At 54.8% G+C, this 24,188-nt stretch overlaps 1 protein-coding gene across 1 annotated transcript; it reads right to left on the bottom strand.

The window, feature by feature from the left end:
- Nucleotides 1-4,350: 4,350 nt before the first annotated feature.
- On the bottom strand, nt 4,351-23,945 carry UCK2 (uridine-cytidine kinase 2). The gene is made up of 7 exons (XM_014874800.2): nt 23,664-23,945; nt 13,702-13,861; nt 12,602-12,698; nt 11,639-11,781; nt 7,485-7,582; nt 5,583-5,631; nt 4,351-4,760 (listed from the first exon to the last, which is right to left on the bottom strand). The coding sequence occupies exons 1-7, from the start codon at nt 23,760-23,762 to the stop codon at nt 4,621-4,623; spliced, it is 786 nt and encodes a 261-aa protein (XP_014730286.1). The 5' UTR covers nt 23,763-23,945; the 3' UTR covers nt 4,351-4,620.
- Between the last annotated feature and the right edge of the window lie 243 nt (nt 23,946-24,188).

The raw sequence follows: 24,188 nt of genomic DNA, 5'->3' as shown, positions 1-24,188 counted from the left end.
TTCCTGTGGCACGTGTCCTTTTGGTATGAAGGGCATCCAGGGAAGGGGCAACACGGAAGGCAGGGGTGCCAGCCAGGCTGCTGTCTGTGAGCTTCCAGAATGTGTGTGTGTGTTCTGGGAGATGTGGGACAGAGCAGGCACCCCACAGGTGCCACATTCCAGGAGGAGGCCATCATTCCTGGGACACAAAAAGCCCCACCCCTTGTCATGGAGAGCTCTGACCTGCCCTACCTCTGGGCCAGCTTTGCGAGTACCTTGCCCAGGTGGACATGTCCTGGCTGCTCTGCTGGGCCTGGCTCACATTGCCCTCAGCATCTGGAGAAATGTGTGGGAAAACCAGAGAAGGGCCAGCAGTCTAAACCAGTCACACAGGAAAGGATGGCTTTGTGGGGTGCAGGTAAGGCCTGGCCCTGTCATTTCCAGGGATGGGGATAGCCAGCTTCACATTCCATGAGGACAGACTGCCAGGCAAAGTGCACCTTCCCATGTCCCCAGCTGTACAAGATGAGGGCCAAAACCGTGGTGATGCTCAGGACCAAAACCATGTTGATGTTTGGGGCCACCAGGCTTTTGCATCACTATTACCTGCAAGAGCTCCAGCATTACCAGAGTAAAGTGGCAGGAGTTTGGGAGTCTCCTCCAAGGAGGGACATGGCTTAGAGCCAAACTCAGAAGGGATAAAGCTGGCACCAGCTCCTCTCCCAGCTGAGAAATATTTCAAATTCAGAGACTGGCTGAGGTTGGAAGGCTCCTGGCAGCTCAGTTTGTCTAAGCCCATGCTCAGGTGGGGTTGTCTCAAACGAGTTGCCCATGAAGTTCTGCAGTTTTGGTATCTCCAAGAAAGAGACTCCATCAACCTCTCTGAACAAGCTGTGCCAGTGCTCCCTTACTCTCCCAACAGATGTTCCCTGATGTTCAGAGGGAACCCCTTTTTTCAGATTGTGTCCATGTCCAACTACTGGCTCTGTCTTTTCACCCTCCCTGCTGCTACTTCTGTACATTAATAGGACTCCCCCTCAGCCTCCTCCAGTCTGAACAATCCCACATTTCCTAATCTTTCCCCACAGGACAGATCTTCCAATCCCTTCATCATTTTCATGACCCTTCCATGGACTCTAACCAGTAGCTCCTGTACTGGAGAGCCCAGAACTGGACACAGCATTCAAGTATGGCTTCACCTGAGCAGAGGGAAAGGATCACCCTAACCCAACACTTCCCCTAAAGCAGCCCAGGATACCATTAGCCCTCTGCTGCCTCCCTCCTGAACAACCAGGACCCTCACAGCCTTCTCTGTGCATTCCAGATGTCCCAGCATGTACTGGCACGTGGAATCATTCCTCCCCAAGTGCAGCACTTTGCCATTCCCTTTGCTGAACATCAAAACATTTCTGTCAGCCCATTTCTCCATCATGCAGATCTTCACTGAAGATGTCAGATGGGCTGGACCTAGTCACACAAGTTACTGCTCTTCCACCAGAGCTCACACCACTGATCACCACACTCTGGGACCAGTTTTCCAGCCGGTTTTCCATCGACCTCTGGGTTTATCCAGCCCGTACATCAACACTGCGAGGACGTTACAGATCCTATCAAATGCCTGACTCAAGCCAAGGTAGACAAGGTGCCCTGCTCTTCCCTCACCCACCAAGCCAGTCATTTCTTCAGAGGGTTATCAGGTCGTTTAAGCCTGACTTCCCCTTTTTGCATCCATGTTGACATCCAGTGCTTTGCCACAAACTTTGCTGAAAGCAGTCCCCCCTTGCCTGACACCCCGCTGGTGCTAATGCCACCCTGCCTGTGAGGTCTTTTGATGACTGTCATTTATTCAAGATACTTACTGGGAAGGACTGAACTTGTCCACCTCTGCTGTTCTGAGAGCAGAGAGGTTTCACAACAGCACCCCAAGCCACATGTGCACCAGGACTTGCTGAGTGTGATAGAATGACGTCTTGAGACATTTTGGGGTGCATTGTGTGGGGGAAGGGGTAGGTCAGGCCTTGCCCCGGTGAGGTCATGTCCTGCTCTGCACATCCCTCATTCCTAGTCTGTATCCCAGCCCTGCAGTGGCTGCCAGTTCCTGGCACACCAGAGGCAATGCTCCACACCTGCCCCTGGAGCCCTAACCAAGCTCCCCAGTGGCCAAAAGACTGGAAAACCCACCTGGGGCAAGGGCCCAGGAAGGCTAAAGAGGAGTAGCTAAAGCTGAACTCGAGGTGAGCACAGGTCTTGACCCTATCTCCTCTTGGAGTTTTCATCAGATGAAACACCTCTGGAACCCAGGAGGGGGTAGCTGTATGTGTCATTTTCTCTGTATTTTCTTGCTTTCTTCCTCTAATTCCCTCTTCTTGGAATTCATGAATAATTTAAAATGGAATGGGCTTAAAGTTTGCAAAGTTGAATGGGCCAATTAAATGCTTCAAAATAAGTGTTTTATGTTGAGTGCGTGCTGCTTTAAACCTTTTGCCAAAGTTCTTTGATTTTCTAAATTTGCCAGTAAGGTCTTTTTGGTTGTTTTGACCTCTCGAGAGTATCTTGTCAGTATTTCTCCTGTGCATCTAATGCAGAACACATCAGCAACCATCAGCTTTTTTAAAAGCCTTGTCGGGTGAGTTTTTTGGGTATTACAGTGGTGGGGGACCAGCCAAAAGCCAGAGCTGCTGCCTCCTTCACCAAAGCACTGATCTGTGCCAGCAGCTTTGCTCCAGGTCTGGCTTAGACTTACAGAACTAAGACAAGGTTGGCCAAGTCTGCTTCTATCCTAGGACTGCAATCAGCACCAAACAGGAGACAACACCAGCATCCATTTCTTCTGTCTTTATTCACTGGGGAGAGGAGGCCAGTATTTTATCTTGTCTTCTGTATGAGCCCTGAGAAGCATCACCAGTTCTGCAGGGCTTTGGTCCCTCTTACCTACCCAGAATGAGGCGGTGCCAGCCCTTGGCAAAGCTGACATGCCTGGAGGAGTGTTGGCAGACAGGGAGAGGGATAAAAGGCTGCCTCATCACAGAGCAAGAAGGAGTGAGTCTGCCCCAGCAGCAGTCACTGGGGGGAGGTGTTTCCTTTCTTGTTCTCTCCAAGACCAAAGCTTGTCCCAGCTCACATCAGGCTGGAGAGCAATGGAGCATGGTCCATTAAACTCTTAACCACAGAGCAAAACCAATTCTCTGGAAAGACTGAAGAAACCATGAGGGAACAAGGCTAAGGGTCTCTGCTCCAAGCTTTGTGGGATGCCTGTGAAATTTTGGGTTTGGTAGGGCAAGTCAATCTTGGCAGCACTGACTGAAGGATCTTTGCTGGCTACCATGCCACCAAGCCAGAACTGCCCCGCCTTGCAGGGGGCCTCTCCAGGCATCCCTAAATCTGCAGTACAACCCCACCAGACCCCTCTGGACGTGGCTGTTGTAGCACCACCAGGTTAGGGGAGACTAACTCTCACCCTGGGCAAAGGAAGGTATTTCCTGGGCAGCCCTTGGGACAAGAGACTGCAAAGACAGTGTCCTCTCCAGGACAGTGAAAGGGATGCAGGATACTAAAAACAAGGAGCAGAGGATTGCTGGGCAGCCAGTTTCACACTACCCAGGTGGGACCTGTGGATGTCCCACACGAGGATGCAAGGCAGCCCAGGGACCACTACACACTGCTGAGCCCTTCAGAAAGGCAGCTCAGCAGCTGCCTTTTATCATCCATTGTCCCTTCCCTTTAGAAGAGGCTGGTTGTCCCTTAACTGTACCTCATAAACCCCAAAACCCCCATACAAGAGCAAAACCAATCAAGTGAGGAATGAGACACACCTCTGACCTGCAAGCCAACCTCCAGGCAGGCCAGGCCAGGGTCAACCAACAGTGCCACCAGACACAGCTCCAGAGGGGCTGAAGGTATCCCCGTGCTGCCCCCACACAAGCCAGGCACTGAGACTGCAAAAAAGGCCGTGTTTATATGGCCACACACCCAGCACCACCTTCCAGGTCTTTGCTGGAGGGTGTGGCAGCAGCCCCACACCTTGTGGTGGGAAGGGGTGTTAGGCACAGAACGGGATGCTGTTGAAAGGCTGAGACTTAGGGACTGCAGAGAGTCAGGGGGAGATACTCCACATCATTCTCCCAGCTGCCAGAGGCATTGTGCAGCACCTGCCAGCCCAAACCAGGCTGCTTGCACCTGAACAGCAATGGTGGGAAGAGACAAGCCCAGCCCAGGCGTAACACTCAGGCCACACTCAAGCTGTCACTGCCCTTCTCCAGGATGGACACCACAGTTCTTCCTTCCTTACCGCCTTTGAGGTGAAGATCCTGACACCAACACCTCCCAGGAGCCCCTTTCCCAGTCCCTCCCAGCAACACTGAGCCTGGCAAGTAATTTTACGTTATTCTGCATTTACACAAAAATAGAGCAATTCTATATTTATAGAGATTTATAGCCGGTTCCGTGCTGGAGGAGTTATTGAGCAAGGCCGGGGAGCTGAGGGTGGTCCGGGCTCCCGAGCAACCGGCTGCTTCTCATTCGGCAATTCGAACATACAAAATTAAAGGCATTCGTCTCCGTCTGGTTTCTTAAATAGATAAGGGGGGGAACGAGTGGACAGTATGTACAGAGGGGCCGTGGTGGCCGTGGCCTCTGCCCGGGTCAGTGGGGCCGGCTGCTGGACTCTGAGGGCTGCCGCTGGCGCGGGGGAGTGTAGCCATTCAGGTACCCGTTGCTCTGGCGTTTGCTGAGTCCTCCGTTCAGAATGTCCTGGATGTGCTGCACTATCAGGTTTATGGCCACTGCGAGCAAAAGGGGAGAGGTGGTGTTAGGATGGCTGCAAATCCACCAGAGCCAAGGCAGAGCTGTGCTCCTGCTGTCCCTCCCACTGTTACTGATGCCTTGGGGTTTAGCTTTTATATTTTTCACAATCTCTGCTTTTTAGTGTGTAACTAGGAAACTTCACGTTAGATGGTAGTAAGTTCTCTTCACTGGGTAGTTGGACAAAACAGTTCCTTTCTGGCTAGAGAACCAAGGACACCTGGTACCCAAAAAGCAGAAACAACAGAGAAGGAAAGGAGGAAAGCCAGGGGGCTGAGATTTCATAGCCTGGGGCCCTGCTTGGATAATTGACCCCAGTATGTAGATGAACCAAAACTTATAAAAGTGTAAAAACCCGTGATCAGGATCCATCTTGGGTTTGATTTGGGTGTAGCCCCAGCCAGGCTCTTGCATTGCCCAAAGTGTATCCTTCCAATAAATACCCATTTTCTTCCTTTTGTTCTGTCTACTCTCTGTTCCAGGTCAGCCTTTCCAGGAAACACTATCCCCTCCTATCCCCCTGGGACCTGATCCCTCTGCCCCTCAAGCCAGCATGGTCAGGCTGATGGTGTCCACCTGGCTGACCCCCTTGCACATTGCCTTTTGTGTGGGATGAACCAAGAGTTCATCCAGGAGCAAAGGAACAGACTCATCTTGGCACACCTGTGGTACAGCACTCTCTCGGGTGGCAGTGGCCTGAGCCCCCTTTGTGGCAGGTCCTGCTACCGCCAACCTAACTCCACTGCAGCAGCAGTAGCTCAAAGCTGGCTGCCAGGGCAGAACAGCAGGGTCTGGGTGCTTACCTTCATTATCTGCTCCTCTGGGAATGATCACATCAGCGTATTTCTTGGTCTGGGAGGAGAGAGAGCACTGTGTTACAGGGAAAGTGGAGAGACACTGGGCTGGGGCATTGTCCCTGCTCCCTGGGGCAGCTCCTTGCCCAACCCAGACCCACTGGGAGGTATGTCATTGCTTATAGTACATTTGGGATGCTCTTATTTTGTTCTGCTGTGTTTCAAGGGCTATGCCTTGTGCCCTGACTCCATTTTCATGAGCTCATACAGAAGCCAGTAAGAGGCACCCTAAACAAAACCTGCAATTAAGAAGCCTCATAATCACACAACTCCAGGAGCTGATGCTCTTGGGAACATCACTCCCACTGAATCCAATCCAGATTTGCTCCAAGAGCTCGAGCTGGCATGCCTGGGCACAGCCACTAAATCTGCCTGGGAAGGAGGGGGAATTCTCTACCACATCACTTGCAAAGGTGGTGTGATTCAGGACAGCAGTCCTGACCTAGTTTCACCTGCAGGTGCCAGTCTCACTTTCCTCCCTGTCTGTGTCAGTTTTACAGCTGACAGGCAAGCCCCACCAAGCCAGCTGGGGTGATGGGTGTCACCTCACACCTCCAAGTGCTTCCAGACATATCAAAAATCACCAGGATATGCTGGACTGTCTCAGTACTGGACCACTTGGCCCAGAGCTGCTTTAGGAGTCAAATAACAGCAACAGTGGGTGCTGAGCCTGCAGTTGCTCTGCATTTGAGCCAACACCAGGTTGCAAGTGGGAGCAGACCATTGCAAAGCTGTGGGCAGAAACAAGGCAGTTTTGTGCCCTCCTTGTTTCACGCTTCATTTTCCTACAGACTCTTCATCAGAAGAGCCTGATGCAGCATCTGCTGCTTTGAAAAGCTGTGAATTTATCTTGCTGGGGTGGGGACTTGCAAGAAGAGGAGCCTCACAAGCTGGACCTGCCTCTCAGGAAAAGCCTTTCTGGCCTCTTGAATTGGTCCCTAGAGCTACAGTGGAGTGAGAGTGAAAAAAGGGAGCCAGGAAAAGATATTGTAGCACAGAATCAGTCCTTCTTAAGGTAGAGGGAAGAGCTGACCAGATAGACAGGCATAGGGATGCTCCTAAAGTGGGGGGCACAGTTTAACTCCTGCCTGTGGTGCAGTTCCCAGGTTTCAGGACTCTGCTGGCTTACTTCCTCCAGAATAAAAAAAACCATCCTCATATAACTACTATAACTACCACATCTGCTTGAGAAGCCTTGAAAACCAAGGCACAGGCTCCTCTCCATGAGAGCCAGGAAAGGTGTACAATGGCTGATCCTTCAAACATGCTATTTCCATGCAAGTCTGCAGGACTGCAGCAAATTCCCCCACACAGTCCCTCTCTGCCAGAGAGCCTTGCCTCTGTTATCAGCTCCCAAAGGAGCTTCCTTTCTCCAAGCAGGTCTTGTCACCCTGGCCACTCACCAGCCAGGAAATGCAACCTGCAAGGCCACATCCCACTGCACAGAGAGAAGGAAGAAGCTTCCCTGCTCTCCCAAGCATGAAGCCAGCAGCACTGCAAGGTGAAAAGGGCAGGCAGGACAGCCCAAAAGAGGAGGAGAACACAGCAAACGCTGCCTGGGGGCAGCGACCTCCCATTCCCCAGCTAAATACAGCCCAGGATCCTCCCCCCGGGCTGAGCTGCCCAGCGGTTTGTCAGCCCTTCACAGGGAGGGATTCCTCTGGCCATGCTGCCTTCCCGAAGGGAAGGGTGATCTCACCAGGAAGGCAGTGGCTGTATAAACAGTCCCCATCACACCCTGCCCTGGCCAGAGCCTGCAGAGAGGCAGCAAGGCCCAGAAGGCTGATGTGAGCTCTGGGCACAGAGTGCTCCTGTTTCAGCACTCACGTGGGTGTCACTCCCCTGACTCACCGGCAAGCAGAACTCCTCAAAGGCAGGCTTGACGAAGGTGATGTACTGAGATAGGATCTGCTCCAGGTCCCTGCCTCGCTCGCTGATGTCTCGTAGCACTGAGGGCAAGGTGTAAGGCACAGTCAGGAGCTGAGGCACAATTCTCTCCACCCCCTTTCCCTTCAGTAAGTACAGTCTTCGGCCAGTGACCCAGATATTTTGTATTGGTACCCGAGATCACCGTTCCTAGAAGCTGCTCTCCGTGTGTCTGAGCACATCCCAGCCCAGCTCCATGCTTTTAACCTGCTAACAAGCTTTCCTGGGAGCCAAGGGCTGGCTGACCTGACCAAGGGCTTTTCTTGGCCTCTCGCCCTTCTCAGCTCTGCATGCACATTCCAGCTCAAACCAGTGCCAGCCCAGTCCTGAGTGCTCCCAGCTCAAGCTTTGCCTCCCTCCTGTCACTCCGTCCTGCCTGACTGGGCATTCTCTCACTCATCCCAGCGCAGAGGTGCCCAAAGAATAGAGAAGCAGTGGGGTTCAGACACATGCACACACTAAGGCACAGTTTAACTCAGATCTGTAGAGGTGAGGAAAATAAAACTCCCCCGCCCACACAGCTCTGCCAGGCTCCTTGTGCTGTCCCCAGCCAAGCAGGAGAACCAGAGGTCGAGGAAGTGCTTGGGCAGGTCAGCTCAGGAGGAAGCCTGAAGGCAGGAGAGCAAACTGGCCTCCTGCTTGTTCTGCCACTCAGGCCTTTCACCCTGTTTGCATGAGCTGTTTGGGCCAGTGCCATCTCCAGTCTGAAGCCACTTCAGCGTGGACAAGTGCCCCAGTTCAGCAGGAATTCAATCCACAAGGAAGAGCAGACGGCTCTTGGCTGTCCCCGGGGGGCTGCTGGCTTTTCCCCAGCATGAGAATGCCTGGCACTGGGTTTGGAATGAGCCTTTCCTCGTGTCCCAGGCAGAGCCAAGGCACAGCACTGCCCTGCCAGCCTGTGTGACCTGCTCGGCAGCCAGTGCCTGTGTGCTCTCAGGGCCAGCACACTGCTGCTCTGGCACTGTCCCCATGGCTTTGTTTGCCCTCGGCCAGCAGCTTCACAGTGTGGCCTTTCACAGCCCTGCATGGGGGAAGTAATGGGAGGAAAGGGCTGGAAACAGGATGGGTGCCAGCTCTCTGCCTGCTCCAGGAACCAGGCTGCTCCAGCCAGCTTCTCCAGAGAGCAGGAGTGAGCCCTGGCTTGAACAAGACAGAAAAAGAGGCAGGGAAAATATAATACTTCTGTTTCCTAGGTCCCACACCTTATGTGTTGGGGTGCAGGAGGCCTGTGAGCTGTGCAGGGGCTGGTCCTGACAGCACAAAGCTCTCCTGTCTCTTCCCAGGGCACACCACAGCAGGACAATCACCCCACACACAAACACAACTCAAGCACCTGCTGTCTTGTACCTGGCCCCAAAGCAGCAGGTCCCAACAGCCCAGGCTAAGGCCACACACCCTGTCCGGAGGGATTGCTGGCAGGGCAGGCAAATATCCCAAGGACAGGTCAGCACTCCTTTGAAGTTAGCAGGTCCAATCTCAAATTGGACCCAAAACATGCATGTGACACTGGACCTGGTTTATTTTTTAGGAAAACTGGCCAAGGACAGGGCAGTGAGGGAGCTTAGCCAGAATTAGGTCCCTGATCCCCACAGATCCCTGTTTGAGGTACCTGGCAGACCTTGCCCCTTGCACTCTGCTAGCAGAATTTCTGGGGAGAGGTGCCGAGATGGGGACAATGTGAGTTGCACATACTGAACCCCAGCACTACTGATTAACTGAGCTGCACTGCCAGGAACCTCATCTCCTGATGCTGCCCAGCTGAAAACCCAATTGCTGCAACCCTTCAGGACTTGTGGGACAGAAAGATGACTCAGGGCCACATCACAACACAAGATCCCAACTTTGCTATGAGTTGCCTGCAGCTACGTTCCAGGGACATGATTATACCTTTGGCACCTCTCACACAGATTCTCCTTTCCCAGAAATGACAGGCAGACATACAGTAAACAGATTTGATGCTGCAGTGGTCCTACCAACTGCTGATGGCAGGGAAATGGCCAGATTCCCACCAGGAGAACAATGAGCTGCAGTAACTAGGAGACAGCAGCACCTCCATCAGCAAAGCTGCCCTTTTGCAAGTGATTGATGGTGGGTGGGAGAAGTAGGAGCCTTACAAGCAGCAGTGAGTACAGCAGTGACCCAATAGCTCCACACTACACATCACCTTCTCCTGTCCTGAATGATCACCGGGACAGATGGAGCCCAAAGTCAGGGACTAAATTAACTCCATGGACACTTAGGAGATCTACAGGGGTGATCCATAAAATAGGGGATTGATATATGTGTGTTACACCGAAGGTGGGGAATGAGAATGGACTGGATCGTGTGGGACCTGAGCATGATTTAAGTGGTTTGGAATAAGGGGTGGAGAATGTGCTGGTTTTGGGTGGGATAGAGTTAATTTTCTTCACAGTGGCCGGTGTGGGGCTGTGTTTTGGATGTGTGCTGAAAACAGCGTAGATAACCCAGGGATGTTTTTGTTATTGCTGAGCAGTGCTTACACGGATCCAAGGTCTCTGCTGCTCCTCACCCCACCCCACCAGTGGGGGGGAGGGGACACAGCTGGGACAGCTGACCCCAACTGACCTAAAGGACGTTCCACACCACATACATGATGATATAAAGCTGGGGGAAGAAGGAGGAAGGTGAGATATTCAAAGTGATGGCGTTTGTCTTCCCACATAACTGTTACACACGATGGAGCCCTGCTTTCCTGGGGATGGCTGAACACCTGCCTGGCCACAGGAAGTGGTGACAAATTCCTCATTTTGCTTGCCCTGTGGCTTTTGCTTTGCTTATTAAACTGTCTTGGTCTCAACCCAGAAGTTTTCTCACTCTTACCCTTCTGAACCTCTCCTACCAGGAGAGATTGAGCAGGGAGCTAGTAGGGCTGAGTTGCTGGCTGGGGTCACACCACAACAGAGTCCTACCCTGTGGCTGGGTATGGCCCTGAGCTCCTGCACAGCAGAGTTTAAGGGATAAGGGCTCACATTTTAGGATCCTGCAAGTGCATATCTGTGACCTGCTACTACATCTCCCTGCAAGGACTGTGCTGTCACCTCCCTGGATGAGTCATGCAAGAACAGTGGGCAGGGTCAAGAGGGATTCTAAAAAGGAGATGTTAATCACTGCTGATGACATCCCAGCAGCTGAGGAGGCTCTGCATGTGTCTGACAGTAGGAGGGCAGGCAAGACCAGCTCCACTGCAGAGTGGAACAGTCCCATCCATGTACACAATAGTCCCAGAATGACGCACTGAGAACGTGCTCCCCTCGTCACAGCACAGAGCTCTTGGACGGGACTGCTCCTTTAAGTCATCTTCTGCATCCCCAGGCACCCTGTGCAGTCTGTCAGAACCAGGCAGGGGTAGCACAGAAGGGAATTCTGCCCCAAGAGTTGCCAAATGGTTTTTTAGTCACCCAAGAGGTGCTGCATCAGTGACCCCACCCCTCAAGGCTGCTTAGAAATGAAGGGCATCTCGAGTCATGCAGGCCCTGCAGCGTGGGTGTCCCTCCCACAGCCAAGCCAGCAGGACAAGTCCCCAGCCAGGGGACTCCTGGAGAGGGACACTCTAGTTTCTAGGGCTCCTTGCCCCCAAACCATCACCCCAATGCCAGGTACCATATAAAGGCTCCACACTGGGTGGCCAAAACGTACAACCAGACTCCCTCTCTGACACCACCCACCCTCGGAGCACACCCACAGCCCAGGTCCTGAGTGGATCTATCAGGCACTGCCTTCTGACTGAACTGCCCAGATGCTCTGCCTTGCCCACTGCACCCTTCCCTGCTGGCATCTGCTGACTGGCAGCAGCTGCTGCTCAGCTGCTGGCACTGGGCTGGTGCCACGGGGCCATGCGAGGACACAGCACGCTCAGCAGTCAAAGGAGAAATCCCAGCCAAGGCAGCAAAAATCTCACTGGATCCCAAGAGACACAGAGCAAGGCGCTCTCCCGCTGCCCTAGTGACACTCTGCACTGCAGAGGAGGAGCTCCCCAGCTCTTGGCAGCTTTGTGCCAGCTCTGGTCACTGTCACCTGCCTGTGTGATGAGTTAGGGGGGATTTCTGTGCCTGCCTCACCTCTGCGGGACAGCCGGGTGTCCGCGTCCGTGTCCACGAAGAGCTTCATGCGGAACAGGTCCCGCACCTCCTGGCTGTAGAAGGCCAGGATGCCTTCGAAGAGCACCACATCAGCAGGGTACACGGTCACCGTCTCCTCTTTCCTGCCGGGGGCAAGCACAGTCAGAGCCTGCTGTTTGGGGGAGGCTGGCGAACAAAAAGAGAGGTGAGGGGGGGGAAACAGCGGTGCTCCTAAGCACTGCTCCAACCCTGGGACACCACTGCTGCACCAGGGGGGCGACCGGGGAGAGGGCAGACCTACCCCACCGCCGTGGAGGGAATCCAAGGCATACGTACGCTTCCTGCAAGGACAAACAGCAAAGCAGGAAGCACGCTAGCCCTTCTCCCCCCTACCTCGGCCAGCTGCTGCTCACAAGGGTTATGTGCCAAGCCAGAAAGCCCAGGAAAGCCTTATGGATAGGAACCTGCATGGCCAGCTCTGCTTCCCTGGGATGCAGGCAGCACTTCCCTGTGCTTTTGTGGGAAACGGAGCAGAGCCACGCCATCCACAACCAACACGGGCATGCCAAAACAAGCTGAACACATGCAAGGGGAATGTTACAAGAGCAAGAACTGCTGTCTTCCTCCTTTCCTGGCACTGCCAGGGTGTTTGAGGCTGGAGTACTTGTTAAAGCTACTAACACCAAGTTTCTGGGGAGAGGAGGTATGGATGGGGGAAGAGAAGGGAGGTCATAACCCCTCGGCACTGATGCCTGGATGTTGCTGGGTGGCTACACAGCTTTCCACACCCTCAGCCTGTGCCTGTATCTGCCTGGGATGCTCTAACCCGGGGCTGGAGGAGTTAGGATGGAAACCCTGTGCTGGCAGGTTAGGCACCCAAGCAGAGGGCAGGAGTTTGGGGAGGGCAGGGCAGCACCACAGGACGTTAGCAGAGGCACGGCAAGGCAGGAGCAGCTGTTAGACCTGGAGTGGGAGACAAAGTCATAGACAGGAATCTGGACCGTCTTCCCTTCTGTGATCTCTTTGAGTGTTTTCACGATCAGCTCGTTGTCAAAGGCATCTGAGGAGAGAGGAAACGTTACCCGAGGCAGCTTTGCAACCTCTCCCACCCACCAGATGCTGAGCTTCGCCCAAGCCAGAGTCCTTGGCACCACACACTGAGGACAGACAGACACATAGACTTGGGAGGAAAGCCCTGCAACTCCCCAGGGACGAGGCAGGGCCCAGCTCTGCCAGAACCACGGGGCTCTGTGGCTCTGCACCAGCCTGGGATTTGTCCTGCAGAGATCAATACCGTCCTTGTACAGCAGTGCTGACAGCCCAGGCGCAGGAAGGCATCTCCTCCAGGGCTCCAGCCCTTGGAGAAAGACCGGAGCAGTGTTCCAGCACTGAGCTGCCAGACAGACAGGGCTCTGTTTGCTCAGTGCTCGCTGCCTCTGGCCATTGTCCTCGTGGGGACGAAGGGACAGCAGCTCTGGAATTTCCCCAGCGAGGAGATGGTTCACAGAGCCCCTGTTGTAGTTACAGGGCCGGGCCTCTCGGTGGAAGGGTTGGCAGAGCAGCTGCACAGCTGGTTCCCTCCTTGAAGGAGGGACATGGAGCTGCTGCCTTCAGGGACTCTGCCAGACCAGATATCTCTGGGCCTGACTCAGCTGCACTGAAAACCAATCTGCTCTTCTGAAGCCTGCTCTAGATGAAGGGTATTTGAACTAGATGACCATTAAGGTTCCTTCTAAACCAAGCTATTCAATGATTCTGTGAAAACCTTGTTCAAAACTGGGGGATGTTTTTGCAGGAAGAGGAGGGTCTTAAGGAGTTTGAGGGTTTATAACCTGCTCTTTCTCATCCCAAACACCCCACCCCATTTCTTTACCATGAGAGATGGGGGGATGACACACAGGTGATATCCCAGCCACCCTGCCAGTGATGCAATCAGCTCCACAAGAGCTTAATTAAGCCACCCACTCCTGTCCCAGGAGGATTCAGAGCCTCAGTGTCCATGCAAACTCTTTGCTACTGCAGCTGGGGATCCCACTCCAGCCCATTCACCATCCTGCATTCACCTGGGTGGTCAAAATTGAACTGGCCTTTGAGTGCCTTGGATTTCTGCTCCGAGGTGAGGACCCGGTAGAAGCTGTCTTGGCTCACGATCACCACCTGCTTCTGGCGATAGTCCACCTCGTTCTGGCCCAGCAGCTGGACAATCTTAGAGCACACTGACGACTGGGAAAGGAAGAGCAAAGGAAGCACATCAGCAGCAAGTTACACCTAAGTGGCACAGGGAGGATGTGTCCAGGTAGCATCCCTGTCTGCTTGCTGCATCTCCAGCCAAGAGACTGTGGTTTTCCCAAAGCCACTGGGGGAAAAGTGCTCCAGAGGCATCACCATGGTACTCTTCAGTGTGACAGCAGCACCAAGTTTGCTGCCTGCCACCCTCTCCTCCGCCCCTATAGCCTGCCCACAGTTCCTATTCTGAGCACAAGTGGCAGCAGAAAAACAGTTGGCTCCGGCCTGGGTTCAGCCACATGCCCAGGGGCCCCAGGCACTCCAGCCTGCCAGGCAGCTCCCCGTGGGCACTAGGGCTGCTCTCCTCCCTGAGAAAGCAGTCTTGGCTCCCCCAGCTCTGCTCCAGTGCAGAAACCCCACCACAGCATGAGACAGTCCTCAGAGGGAGAGCAGACAAAGCCCACGATGGGAAGACACGAGGAAGAGAGCCATGGGACTTTATCAGGGATCTCTGCCACAGCTGCCAGGGCTGGGAGGAGCCAGCATATCCCGGTGCCTGTTGGCACAGCAAAGCTCAGGGCACTGCGGAGTCAGCAGCTCAGGAGCCACGTGGCCCTGAGTGCCGAGAGCTGCTGGCACAGGGAGAGGGCACCTCACACTCCACACGGAGCAGGATGGGAGAGGGCACCTCACACTCCACACGGAGCAGGATGGGAGAGGGTGGCTGGCACAGGGAGAGAGCCCCTCACACTCCACACGGAGCAGGCTGGGAGAGGGTGGCTGGCACCGGCTCTGCTGGCACCAGGGCAGGCCCTGGCTGTGTGGCCACCACTGCGACACAACCCGGAGCACAGCTTGGGGGACAAATCCCAAAACCTGCTGCAGTCCCTTCTCCTGAGTCATGGGAGTGCTTGGCCGCCGTGCAATGCACTGGTGGTGACTGCATCACTGCCTGGCAGCCAGCACTGCCCCAGCCAGGAGAGCCAAGGCCAGGCTGGCTGGGGAGCACTCGGCTCCTGCCCCATGGCATCCACTGCCTGGGGCAAAGCAGCTGCTCCTGCTGCCAAAGGGAGCTGCTCCAACTCCGGGAATCACACAGGCTGCAGAAGCCCAGCCGAGCTGCTCCTGCTGAGCCCTGTGCCTTGCAAAGAGCAGCATGCTTGCCCCATCCTGCCGGTGGCTCTTTCCATGCTCCCACCTCCCGGATGGCTCAGCCATCTGGCTCCATACCTGGCTGGCAACCTTCAGCTGCAGAGCTAAAGACAGCAGTGCTGAGAGGGAACAGGGAGGGGAACGCATGCCTGCCAGAAGAGGTCACCCCGACAGGCAGAGGGCAAGGCTGTTTGCTTGAGAAGCTGGAAGATTTGACAGCATTCTCCTCTCCAGAGACCGTCTCTTCCCTCCAGGCCAGGCTGACCTGACTTGGCTGTGACCACTGGGCTGTGAGTCATCCCCAGCCGGGCTGGAGAGGCTCACACAGCTCTGCTGTGGAGAGAACTGGCTCCAGCTGACCCACAGCAGTCCGGGCTGCCCTGGGCACCAGTTCAGGTTTTAGGTCAGGGATGGGGTCTCCTGAGCATCCCACCTTCTTCTCCTGCCTCTCCCAGCAGGCAGGACATGCTTCCCAAGCCACGCTGGCAGCCCTGCCCTGCAGCAAGCTGCTCCCACCCAGAACAAAGCCCTGCAACTCCATGCCAGTCACTTGCCCTTCTGCAAGTGCAAGCCAGAGCCTGCTCTCCCTTTCCTCTGTTTTCCCACCCCCCAAATCCTTATCTGGCCTGCCTCAGCCCTACTGCTTATCCAGCTGTATCCCAGAGGTTTGCAAAACCCGTGTTCAGTGCCTCTCTTCCACTTTTTCTGCCCAGACACCACTGCTTGCCCGTGCAGGACACGGCACAGCCTTGGCTACAGCTGCCGAGGGCAACAAACTTCCCAGGCCCTTTGCCATTAGGAATAAACCACTTTTCAGCACAGCCACCCAGACAGATCCTCAGGCTCCACGTGGATCTACACCAGAAACTGCTTTTGCCAGCCCAGGGGAGGGAGGAGGACTTCTTTCCTTTCAATCAATCATGAAAGCAACACATAGATTTGCATTCACTCTCTTCCCTTGGACCTCAGCATGTGTATTGCCTATAAAATCATTTGAGAGCATCAGACAAATGGTGCCAGTCTTCCTCTGGTCTTATGCACGCTAATCTCTGGTCTGTGGCTTCTGGAAAGTGGAGAAGAGCTTCCACCAGCTCTGAAAATCACCCTCCAGCTCATACCCCACAATTTGAGACACCTGATCGTGAGAAAAGCCCAAGGAGAAAGTACCCCAAAGCAGCTGGAGACAGGAACATGTCCTCCCACCAGGTTTCCAGATGAGGGGCAGATTGTATCCCAGCTGCATTTGCCATCCAGGGCACCGGGACAGATGGTGCCTCTTGGAAAAAGCAACCTGGCAGACACAGTGGACCCTCCCCTTTTCCCTGGTGGGCTCTGAAGAGCTGGCAGAAGCAGTGGAGAAAGACAACCACAAGGACATGCTGCTCTCAGGACTGAGAGATGCTCAGTTTCAGCACCCCACACTGCCTGGGTGAGCAGGGATGTCACCTCCTGGCTCTGGGAAGAGGCACACTTGTCACCTTGGTCCTGCAGATGTGGGCCAGGCACTCTCACATGACACCTGCATTAAGTGCAGCAGGACATAGGGGGACAGGGCATGTTCAGCTTGCCTTAGTCCATTCCAGGGCTGTGTTCAGCTTGCCTTAGTAGGGCAGTGAACTTCAGCAAGGTCCAAGAGAAGGTTTTTCCTCCTCTCACTATCATTTGAGATAGGAACAACAGTGTCCCATGAGGGGCAGTCACTGATGCCAACCTGAACAACTCCTACAGCTGGACATGTAGTTTTCCCCTTGGCTGATAAACACCCACTGCTAAGGAGGAAGAAAAACCAGAAACACACAGCTTGGAAACTCCCCTACACAACGGGAACAGAAACTCCCAGCCTCAGGAAGTGTCTCTCCAAATAAATGACATATTCCCTGCTCCCTTTTCTCTCAAAGCAGCACAGCATACACTTGCAACTGTGAAAAGATCCATCAATAACTGAAAATTAGCACAGCCAGGTTTTGGGGAGACTCGCAAATGCCCAGTAAGAGCAAGAACAGAGCATGACTCCAAAGCACTGTGCCAGTGTGCACCAGTCTGGCTGCAGGGGACACACGCTGACAACATGCACTTAGCACCCACTTGAAGGGGCAGCCCGGGCTCAGATTCCTTCTTTTGCCAATTCCAAACTGCTTCTCCCAGGGAAGAAGACAATTACTTCTTCTCCAAGAAGCCCAGGAGTGCAGAGGATGACTCAAGAAAGGTGAGGTGATCCCAGTACACAAGCTGGAGGATTTGAAGCCCATCACTAGCTATGCCTTATGTGACACAACTCATCTGCAGGAATACAAGAGCTATGCCAGAGCTCCCTGTCTCTGCTCAGCCCTTTCTCCATATCCACCTCATCCTGGCACACCTTGCACAAGCCAAAGCCAAGCCAACACTGCCACTGATTCAGCTGCAGCAAACTCCCAGCAACAGGATGCTTTCTCAAGCAAAAGCCTTCCCCTCCTCCAGAACTTGGTTAAAACTAAATATAGCCAGGACTCAGCAGCCTCTGAGCCTCCGTGGTTGCCAAGCAGACCTTTCCCATGGTAGCCACACAAAACTGAAGCAGGACTTTCCAAGCATGCAAGCAGGGAGGGACCCCAGCTCCTGCCATGAGTTATGGACTTCCCACACACTGCAGAGAGGGGAACTCGGCTCCAGGTTGGAGAAAACCCCTAGAGCTGCACTCCTCCAGGCTTTGTGCTCGAGCTGCTCCCTGGGAAAGCTGTGCAAAGCAACCCACACCTCACAGCTCGTGGAAAGGAAGGTAGCAGCACAGCACCGCCCAAGTGAGAGCTCCAAGAGGCTATTCCTGAGCAGAAGCAGCTGCAGCTCCCCTTGCAGGACTCCTCCCCTGAACCAAGCACACAAACAGCCAGTGTTCAAGGAAGAAGCACAGCTTTATTCTGCTGGGAAGGGAAGATGGAGAGGGCACCTGGGGAAGAAATCCAACTTATTTTCCCCAAAGGAGAGAGGTGGTACACAGGGGAAGAAACTCAACAGATGGGTATTTGGAGGCCTACCCCCGACATTTATTTGGAATATATTAATTATGTATTTAATTCACATTCACTCGTGGCCTATAGCCAGCTGCTCAGATATTCTTCAGGAGTTGACTAATTCCCTGACATTATTATGCAGATTATCCCACAATCCCTCTTGGGTAGCTCTGATCAGTGAATTATGACTTACAATTCAGACAGTGAATTATGACTTCTGATAGGTATTAAGGAGAAAACTGATGGGCAGTGCCACAGTCATCCAGCAGGAACTACCACGACAAGGGACCAGGACACAGCTGATGCCTCCAGCCCCAGGAGGGCAAGGCCTGTCCTGAGCTAGCAGGAACTCCTAAGCCCTGTGCAGGTGGATATGCTAAAACCCATGTGCTAAAAGCAGTCTGTCCATCCCTAAGGAACCTGACACTGCAGAGAGATGTTAAGCTCCCATTTTCCCAGGGACTCTCGATGAGACACTCAGCAAAAGTGACTTAGCCAGATCAAGTGATTCCAGCCCTAAAGTAACAATGAAGCTGCCAGATCCCTTGGGAGTAGGAAAAAGGTTGTGCCAAAAGCGTGGAAAGAGAGGCACAGCCTCCTGCCACCACTGCAGGCTGCTCACCCTGAGCCCAGCTGATGCTCATGAGGACAGTCCTCCCCAAGAGAGCAATGCCCTTGGCCCAAAGCACAACCAGGAGCAAGGACAGACTGCAGCAGTCACATCCCACCAGGGAGAGGAGGTTATCTCCAGGGACAGCAGTGCCATAATGCCCTTCCTGTAGGATCTGACTGTGAGCTGGCTTGGCAGGAGCTGGTGATGGCTCTGCATCTGCAGCAGCCTGGTTGGGGTGTCCTCATCACACCTTTGTGGATAAATCAGTCTCCAGCTTTGTGCTCTGACAGGATTTTCCCTCAGACCAAACATAAGGAACGACTGTAATTATTTGTTTAATTTCTCTGCTGTCCTCCATAGCATGCTGCCCTTATCTCCAGCAGCACGCAAGTTACAGATGATGGTCTCTTCCTGAAAGTTATGGCAATTATAAAGTACCAGGAAGTGCTTGGACTGGGATGACACACAGAACAGACAGCAAACTGGGAAGGGTCCCAGAGCATCTATCAAATACCCGTGGCTGCAGACAGCCAGTTCATGACCCACACCATCCTCTCCAGCCCTAATGGGAGCACATACATGTGACAACACTAGCACTGGAAACTTACTATTCTTGAACCAAAAGCCTGGGCCTCCACCCAGAGCATTCCCAGGCAGGTTCACCACCCTGCCTTTCCCTTTTGTGAGCCACAGGCCAGCCAGAGGCAGGAATGGGATAGCCAGGTTTCTATTCACTCACCCTGGGACACTGTGCATGTGATCAGCAATCCCAAGCTGGAGCATAAACAGGCACACGCAGAGGCTCTAAACACAGATTACATGCAGGGAGGAAAACAAGCCCTCTAACACAATCCCTCCCAATCCTCTGGTTTTAGGCACAGGATATTTTTCTCGAGCCCCTGCTGCAAACTCCATAGCCCAGAGCTGGCTGAGCCCACGGGACTATGGTAAGCAGACTCCATAATGAGCACATATTCCATCAGTAACAGGAAAGGGCTGACCCATCAAAATGTCCTGTGGATCAGAGCTGGCACAGAACAACGTTCTACTAGAAAGTTTGATGAGTCTCTAGCACACGTTGACACCAGTGTTTAACTAGTCAGACCTTGTGATGCAGGGCTCCTGCCAGCCACAAACCAACGTCACCAGGAAATGGTGCTGAACCGGCACAGGGCTGCTGCAATTCCTGTTAGTCCCCCTCCCATGGGGGAGTCATTCCCGGATCTCCCCTGGGCTTCTCTGCCAGCCATCCGGGTGGTGGCATTGTGGCAGTGACCCCCGGGCCGCTGTGGGGTACCTCAGCCCTTGCTGTGGTAGAGGACTGAGCTGTGTCACAAAAGAAGTTCCATGCAGAGATGGAGCTGCCCCATGCAGCTCAGACCATTCCTTCCCTGGGGGCCAACACTGGCTCTCCCACCCTGGCAGGGCAATTCCAGCCTTCTGGCTGGCTCACTCTTCCAGCCTCAGCCAGCTTTTCCAGTGTTTAAAGAGCCTAGTGAAGTAAATGAAGAGCACACCTGGCGAACACAGGCTGCAATCTCGGTGCTCTGCAGGCTGGAAACTCTGAGGCTGCATGTCCAAACAGACATTGGGAACTTGATGTGCTAACTCAAGACCTAAATGATGTAACTACAGGGCTGCAGTGGCACCTATACTCAGCCCTCACTGTAATTTGAGCGATGAGCAGCCAACCAAAGCAATCAGCCCTTTACAAATCTGTCTTTTCTTACAAGCTCCTGTTGGAAGGCAGCAATCAGCATCTCATTCCGCGTGGGGACAACAATTAACGCTTCAGCCCGAGCTCAAAGAGCCTCCCCATCCCTGCAGCCACCCCAGCACCAGATGCCACCGCTGCTGCTGGGAGCAAGCTGCTCCAGGCACTGCTGGCAGGGCTGCAAGGGCCCAGCAGCTACGCTGAAGTGAGGACACACAAAGAGCTTAAGGAGATATCCCAAAAGTTCCCAGCTCATCTCAGCAGCCAGTTTGCTCAACTTTCCTCCAGCCCGCAGCCTGGCTGCTTGCCTTGTACGCTGCAGTCCCTGGTAGTCAGGAATATCTTGCAGGAGCAAGGGAAGAAGCTGTTAGCACAAAGGCCATGGGTGCAAGAGGGAAATGAGGACTCCAGCAGAACACTTGAGGACAGGGTGAAAGAAAATGCGACAACCAGCCTTGGGGATGGCTTTGAGGGAATGAGGCAGTTGCAGTCCTCTTCATGGATGAGGGGGGTCTTAATGCCAAGTCATCTCCACGCCAGGAAACCACAGCCTGCTTTGTCCAGACTGCACAGTGCTTGGATTTCAGGGGACAGCTCTTTTTTTTTTTTTGTGCAGAGCCTGTCCCAGCTGAGCCGACTGAAAACAGTCACTGTGCAGCCTGCACTGCCCTCACAGAGGCTGTGGCATCCCAGACTACCCAGGACCTCTGCAGCTGCCCAGTTCTGCTCCCAACACAGTCCAGCTTTCTTTCCAGAGCCAAAAACCAGGAAAGCACTCAGGGTTCTACCCCTGCTGGAGTGGCCAAAGTTGCTCAAGCCTCTTTTGCTCACTAGGGAAGAGCACTCAGCCTTTGAACTTGAGTTCTCACAGACTGAAGGAACACCAGCCAAAAAAATCCCCAGCTCTTTGGGAAGGCCAGCCGCTTCCAACACCAGCTCCCCCAAGGCACCACACCACACAAGTCACGGCAAGCTACAAAACACAACCCCATCCTTCCACAGCCTGACCGTGCTGGTATGCCAAGGGGGATGGAGGGGACTGTGGAGCCTCTTATCCCCATGTCAGACCCAAAAGCAGCAGTGGGAGGAGCTGTGGGGGGCCTTGGAAGGCAAATTCCCTCTGTTATCTTTGGGCTGGTGTGCTGCCAAAGGGGCGTGTTGAGACAACAACCCACAATTGGTGTCAAGGCGAGTTGGACGGATTTGTCGCTTTCCCAGTGGGAAAGGTGCCTGCTTCACCTTCCTGCTGGCACTCACTTTTCACCCAGAGCCAGCACATCTGCACGGTAGCCCCTGGTAGAGCTGGATTTTGGCTGGAGGCAAGCCCTTAGCTAAGCATACCACATCAGCCCCACTGCAGCACTGCCAGGGCACAGGGCACTGTCACCAGGTCAGGTAGGGGACACAGGTGAGGGACAGCCCTCCACATCCCTGCCTTGCAGCTGCACCAAATGTGAATCTGAGGGGCTTGGGCAGAAGCCCCAAGTCCTTTTTGCCTGTTGCTTGGGGTTTTTTGCCGGCATATTTCTCACAGCCTTTTCCCACCAACTTTGTAGTGATCTGCTGGATTCCCTTCAACGGGCAACACTGCACAGAGGTTTTCAGCAGTCACTGGACAGGGGGAAATCAAAGCTGAGAGACAGGAAAAGCCAGTTAGTACATCTCCTTGCTAGAAAGGACCATTTCCCTATTTTTTTCCTAAGGCAGCCTGCTGCTCTTGAGCATTTTCACTTTGAAGTTGAGCACCACTGTGGTGTATTGTACTGTAATCACTGCTTTTACCTTATAGGCCTGAGACACAATGTTCAGAGACATAACAGTTCAGCAGCGCCAGACACGATGTTATTGGGACAACTACAGAGAGGCAGACCCACGCATCAGAGAACAGACAAATCCAGCGTGTTTGAGTCACCAGGAGCTGTACTGCAAGAACAATCCAGCTTTGGTTCCCACCGGAGGAGATTGCATCCTCTCTCACCATCCCTTCCCTGTTACAGCTGGATTTTTCCCTCTTGCAGCAGCAACAGCAGTCCAAGAATCAATAGGGTACTCAGAGACACATGCTTAAAACACCAGGCTGAGGTACAGCAGTTGGGTTATGCCATGCTTCAAGAGAAGGAGGGATGGCCCTCCAAACACAGATCAACCCAGAGATCTAAGCCTAATCCTTCCCCCGTGCCAACCCACATTCAGTTTTCTCAGCAAGAAATATTTCACAGGTAGTGCTGCTTTCAAAAACACAGGCAGAATGTGCTGCCCTGCATACCAGCACTGGTAAGCTGTGGAGCTGCTTTTACTGCTCTTAAAGCTAGAGAAAAAAAGCAGCAATTTTTTTTTCCCATTAAGAAAAAAGTGACCTAGCGAGGTTAAACAAATTCAGACACGCTGTATGAAACAAGGAAAATAAAAGGCTGAGGAGCGGCAGGGCTGCCCTGCGCTGCAGTCTGGGTGTAGCAGCCTGCCGGGAACACCCGCATTGCCCCGCCGGGCGGCTGCCCCGTCCCCGCAGCCCTCGCCCCGCTCCGCTCCCACCTGCCGCTGCCAAGGGCCAGCCCCTCCCGGCACAGCAGCCAGGAGGTCGTTCTGCCGCTGTGAGTCAGCATTTGCTGCAGAATTCCCGCTCCTGCTACCCTAAAGTTGGGCAGAGAAGGGCACCCCCATGCACGATCGACACCATTGGGGGCGAGGGGCGGGGGTAGGAAATTAAAAAACTGCATCGCGCCCGAGGTGCTCTGCAGGACGGGCAGCCCCGGGGGTCAGTGCAGGTGAAGGAGGACGGGGGAAGTGCTGACCACAGCCACAGGAGAGATTCTGGAGGGGAGATGCCGCCTCTACCCCAGCCGAGCTAGGGCCACCCCTGCTCCGCGCAGCCCCCAGCTCTGCCCGCTGTGACACAGAGGGACACAAGGTCCCGGCCGGAGAGAAGGAGCAAGTAAATCCCACACCCACCCGCACCCTCCCTCCACGTGTCCGAGGGGCTCCGTCCGCCGCCTGGACAAGAGGCCTCGGTGGCCGCGCTCCCTCCGCCGGATCATCCATCCCCGGGCGCCCAGAGAGCCCGCACGGCTTCATCGCCATCCTCGGCCCCGGCTCCATCTCCATCCCTGGCCCCAGCTCCATCTCCATCCCCGGCCCCGGCTCCATCCCCGGCCCCAGCGCTCGCCCCGAGCCCGCGGCCCGGCCGCGGAGCCGCGCACGTGGCGGGGCGGCCGCTCGGACCCGCCGCGCTGCCATGTGGCCGCCGCGCCCGGCCTGGGGGGCCGCCCCACGGAGCCCGCCCGGCCCCGGCCCCGCTGGGGCTCCCCGGCCCTCGGCGGGGCTCCCCCGCACCTTGCCGCTGGCCGTGCCACCGCTGACCCCGATGAGGAAGGGCTCCCCGCCGCTGGGCTGCCCCTGCTCCTCCAGCCGCTGCTCGCTGTCCCCCGCCATCCTCCCCGGCTCGTCGCCGCGCCTCCTCCGCCTTCGCTCGCCGTGCGGGGCCGGATTTATCTGATGAGTCAAGGGCCTTCCTCCCCGCCTGGTTCACATCCCCGGCGCTGCGGCTCCTTGCCAGGTGCTGCCGCAGCTGCACATGCTCCGGCCCAGCCCGCCGGCGGGCGGCACTGCGGCCACATGGGCCCGCACCGCGCCGCCGCCCTCCCTCCCTCCTGCCCGCCCGCCCGCGGACAAAGGCGCTGCGGCCGCGCCGGGAGCCGGGCCCCGCACCCCGCACCGGCTCCCTTCGCCCCTCTTCCCCCTCCGCTCCATCACAGACAATGCTGGGACCACAGCACGGTGGCCCCCGGCAGAACCTCCATTGTTTGTCTCCCACGCTGGAGGCCAAGGGCATCCTGGCTTGGATCAGCCACCAGGACC

The sequence above is a fragment of the Sturnus vulgaris genome, chromosome 9 (assembly GCF_052056855.1).
Source record: "Sturnus vulgaris isolate bStuVul1 chromosome 9, bStuVul1.hap1, whole genome shotgun sequence".
Lineage (NCBI taxonomy): Eukaryota > Metazoa > Chordata > Aves > Passeriformes > Sturnidae > Sturnus > Sturnus vulgaris.
Note: the sequence above shows the minus strand (reverse complement) of the source record. Positions and strands in the feature narration are given on the sequence as shown.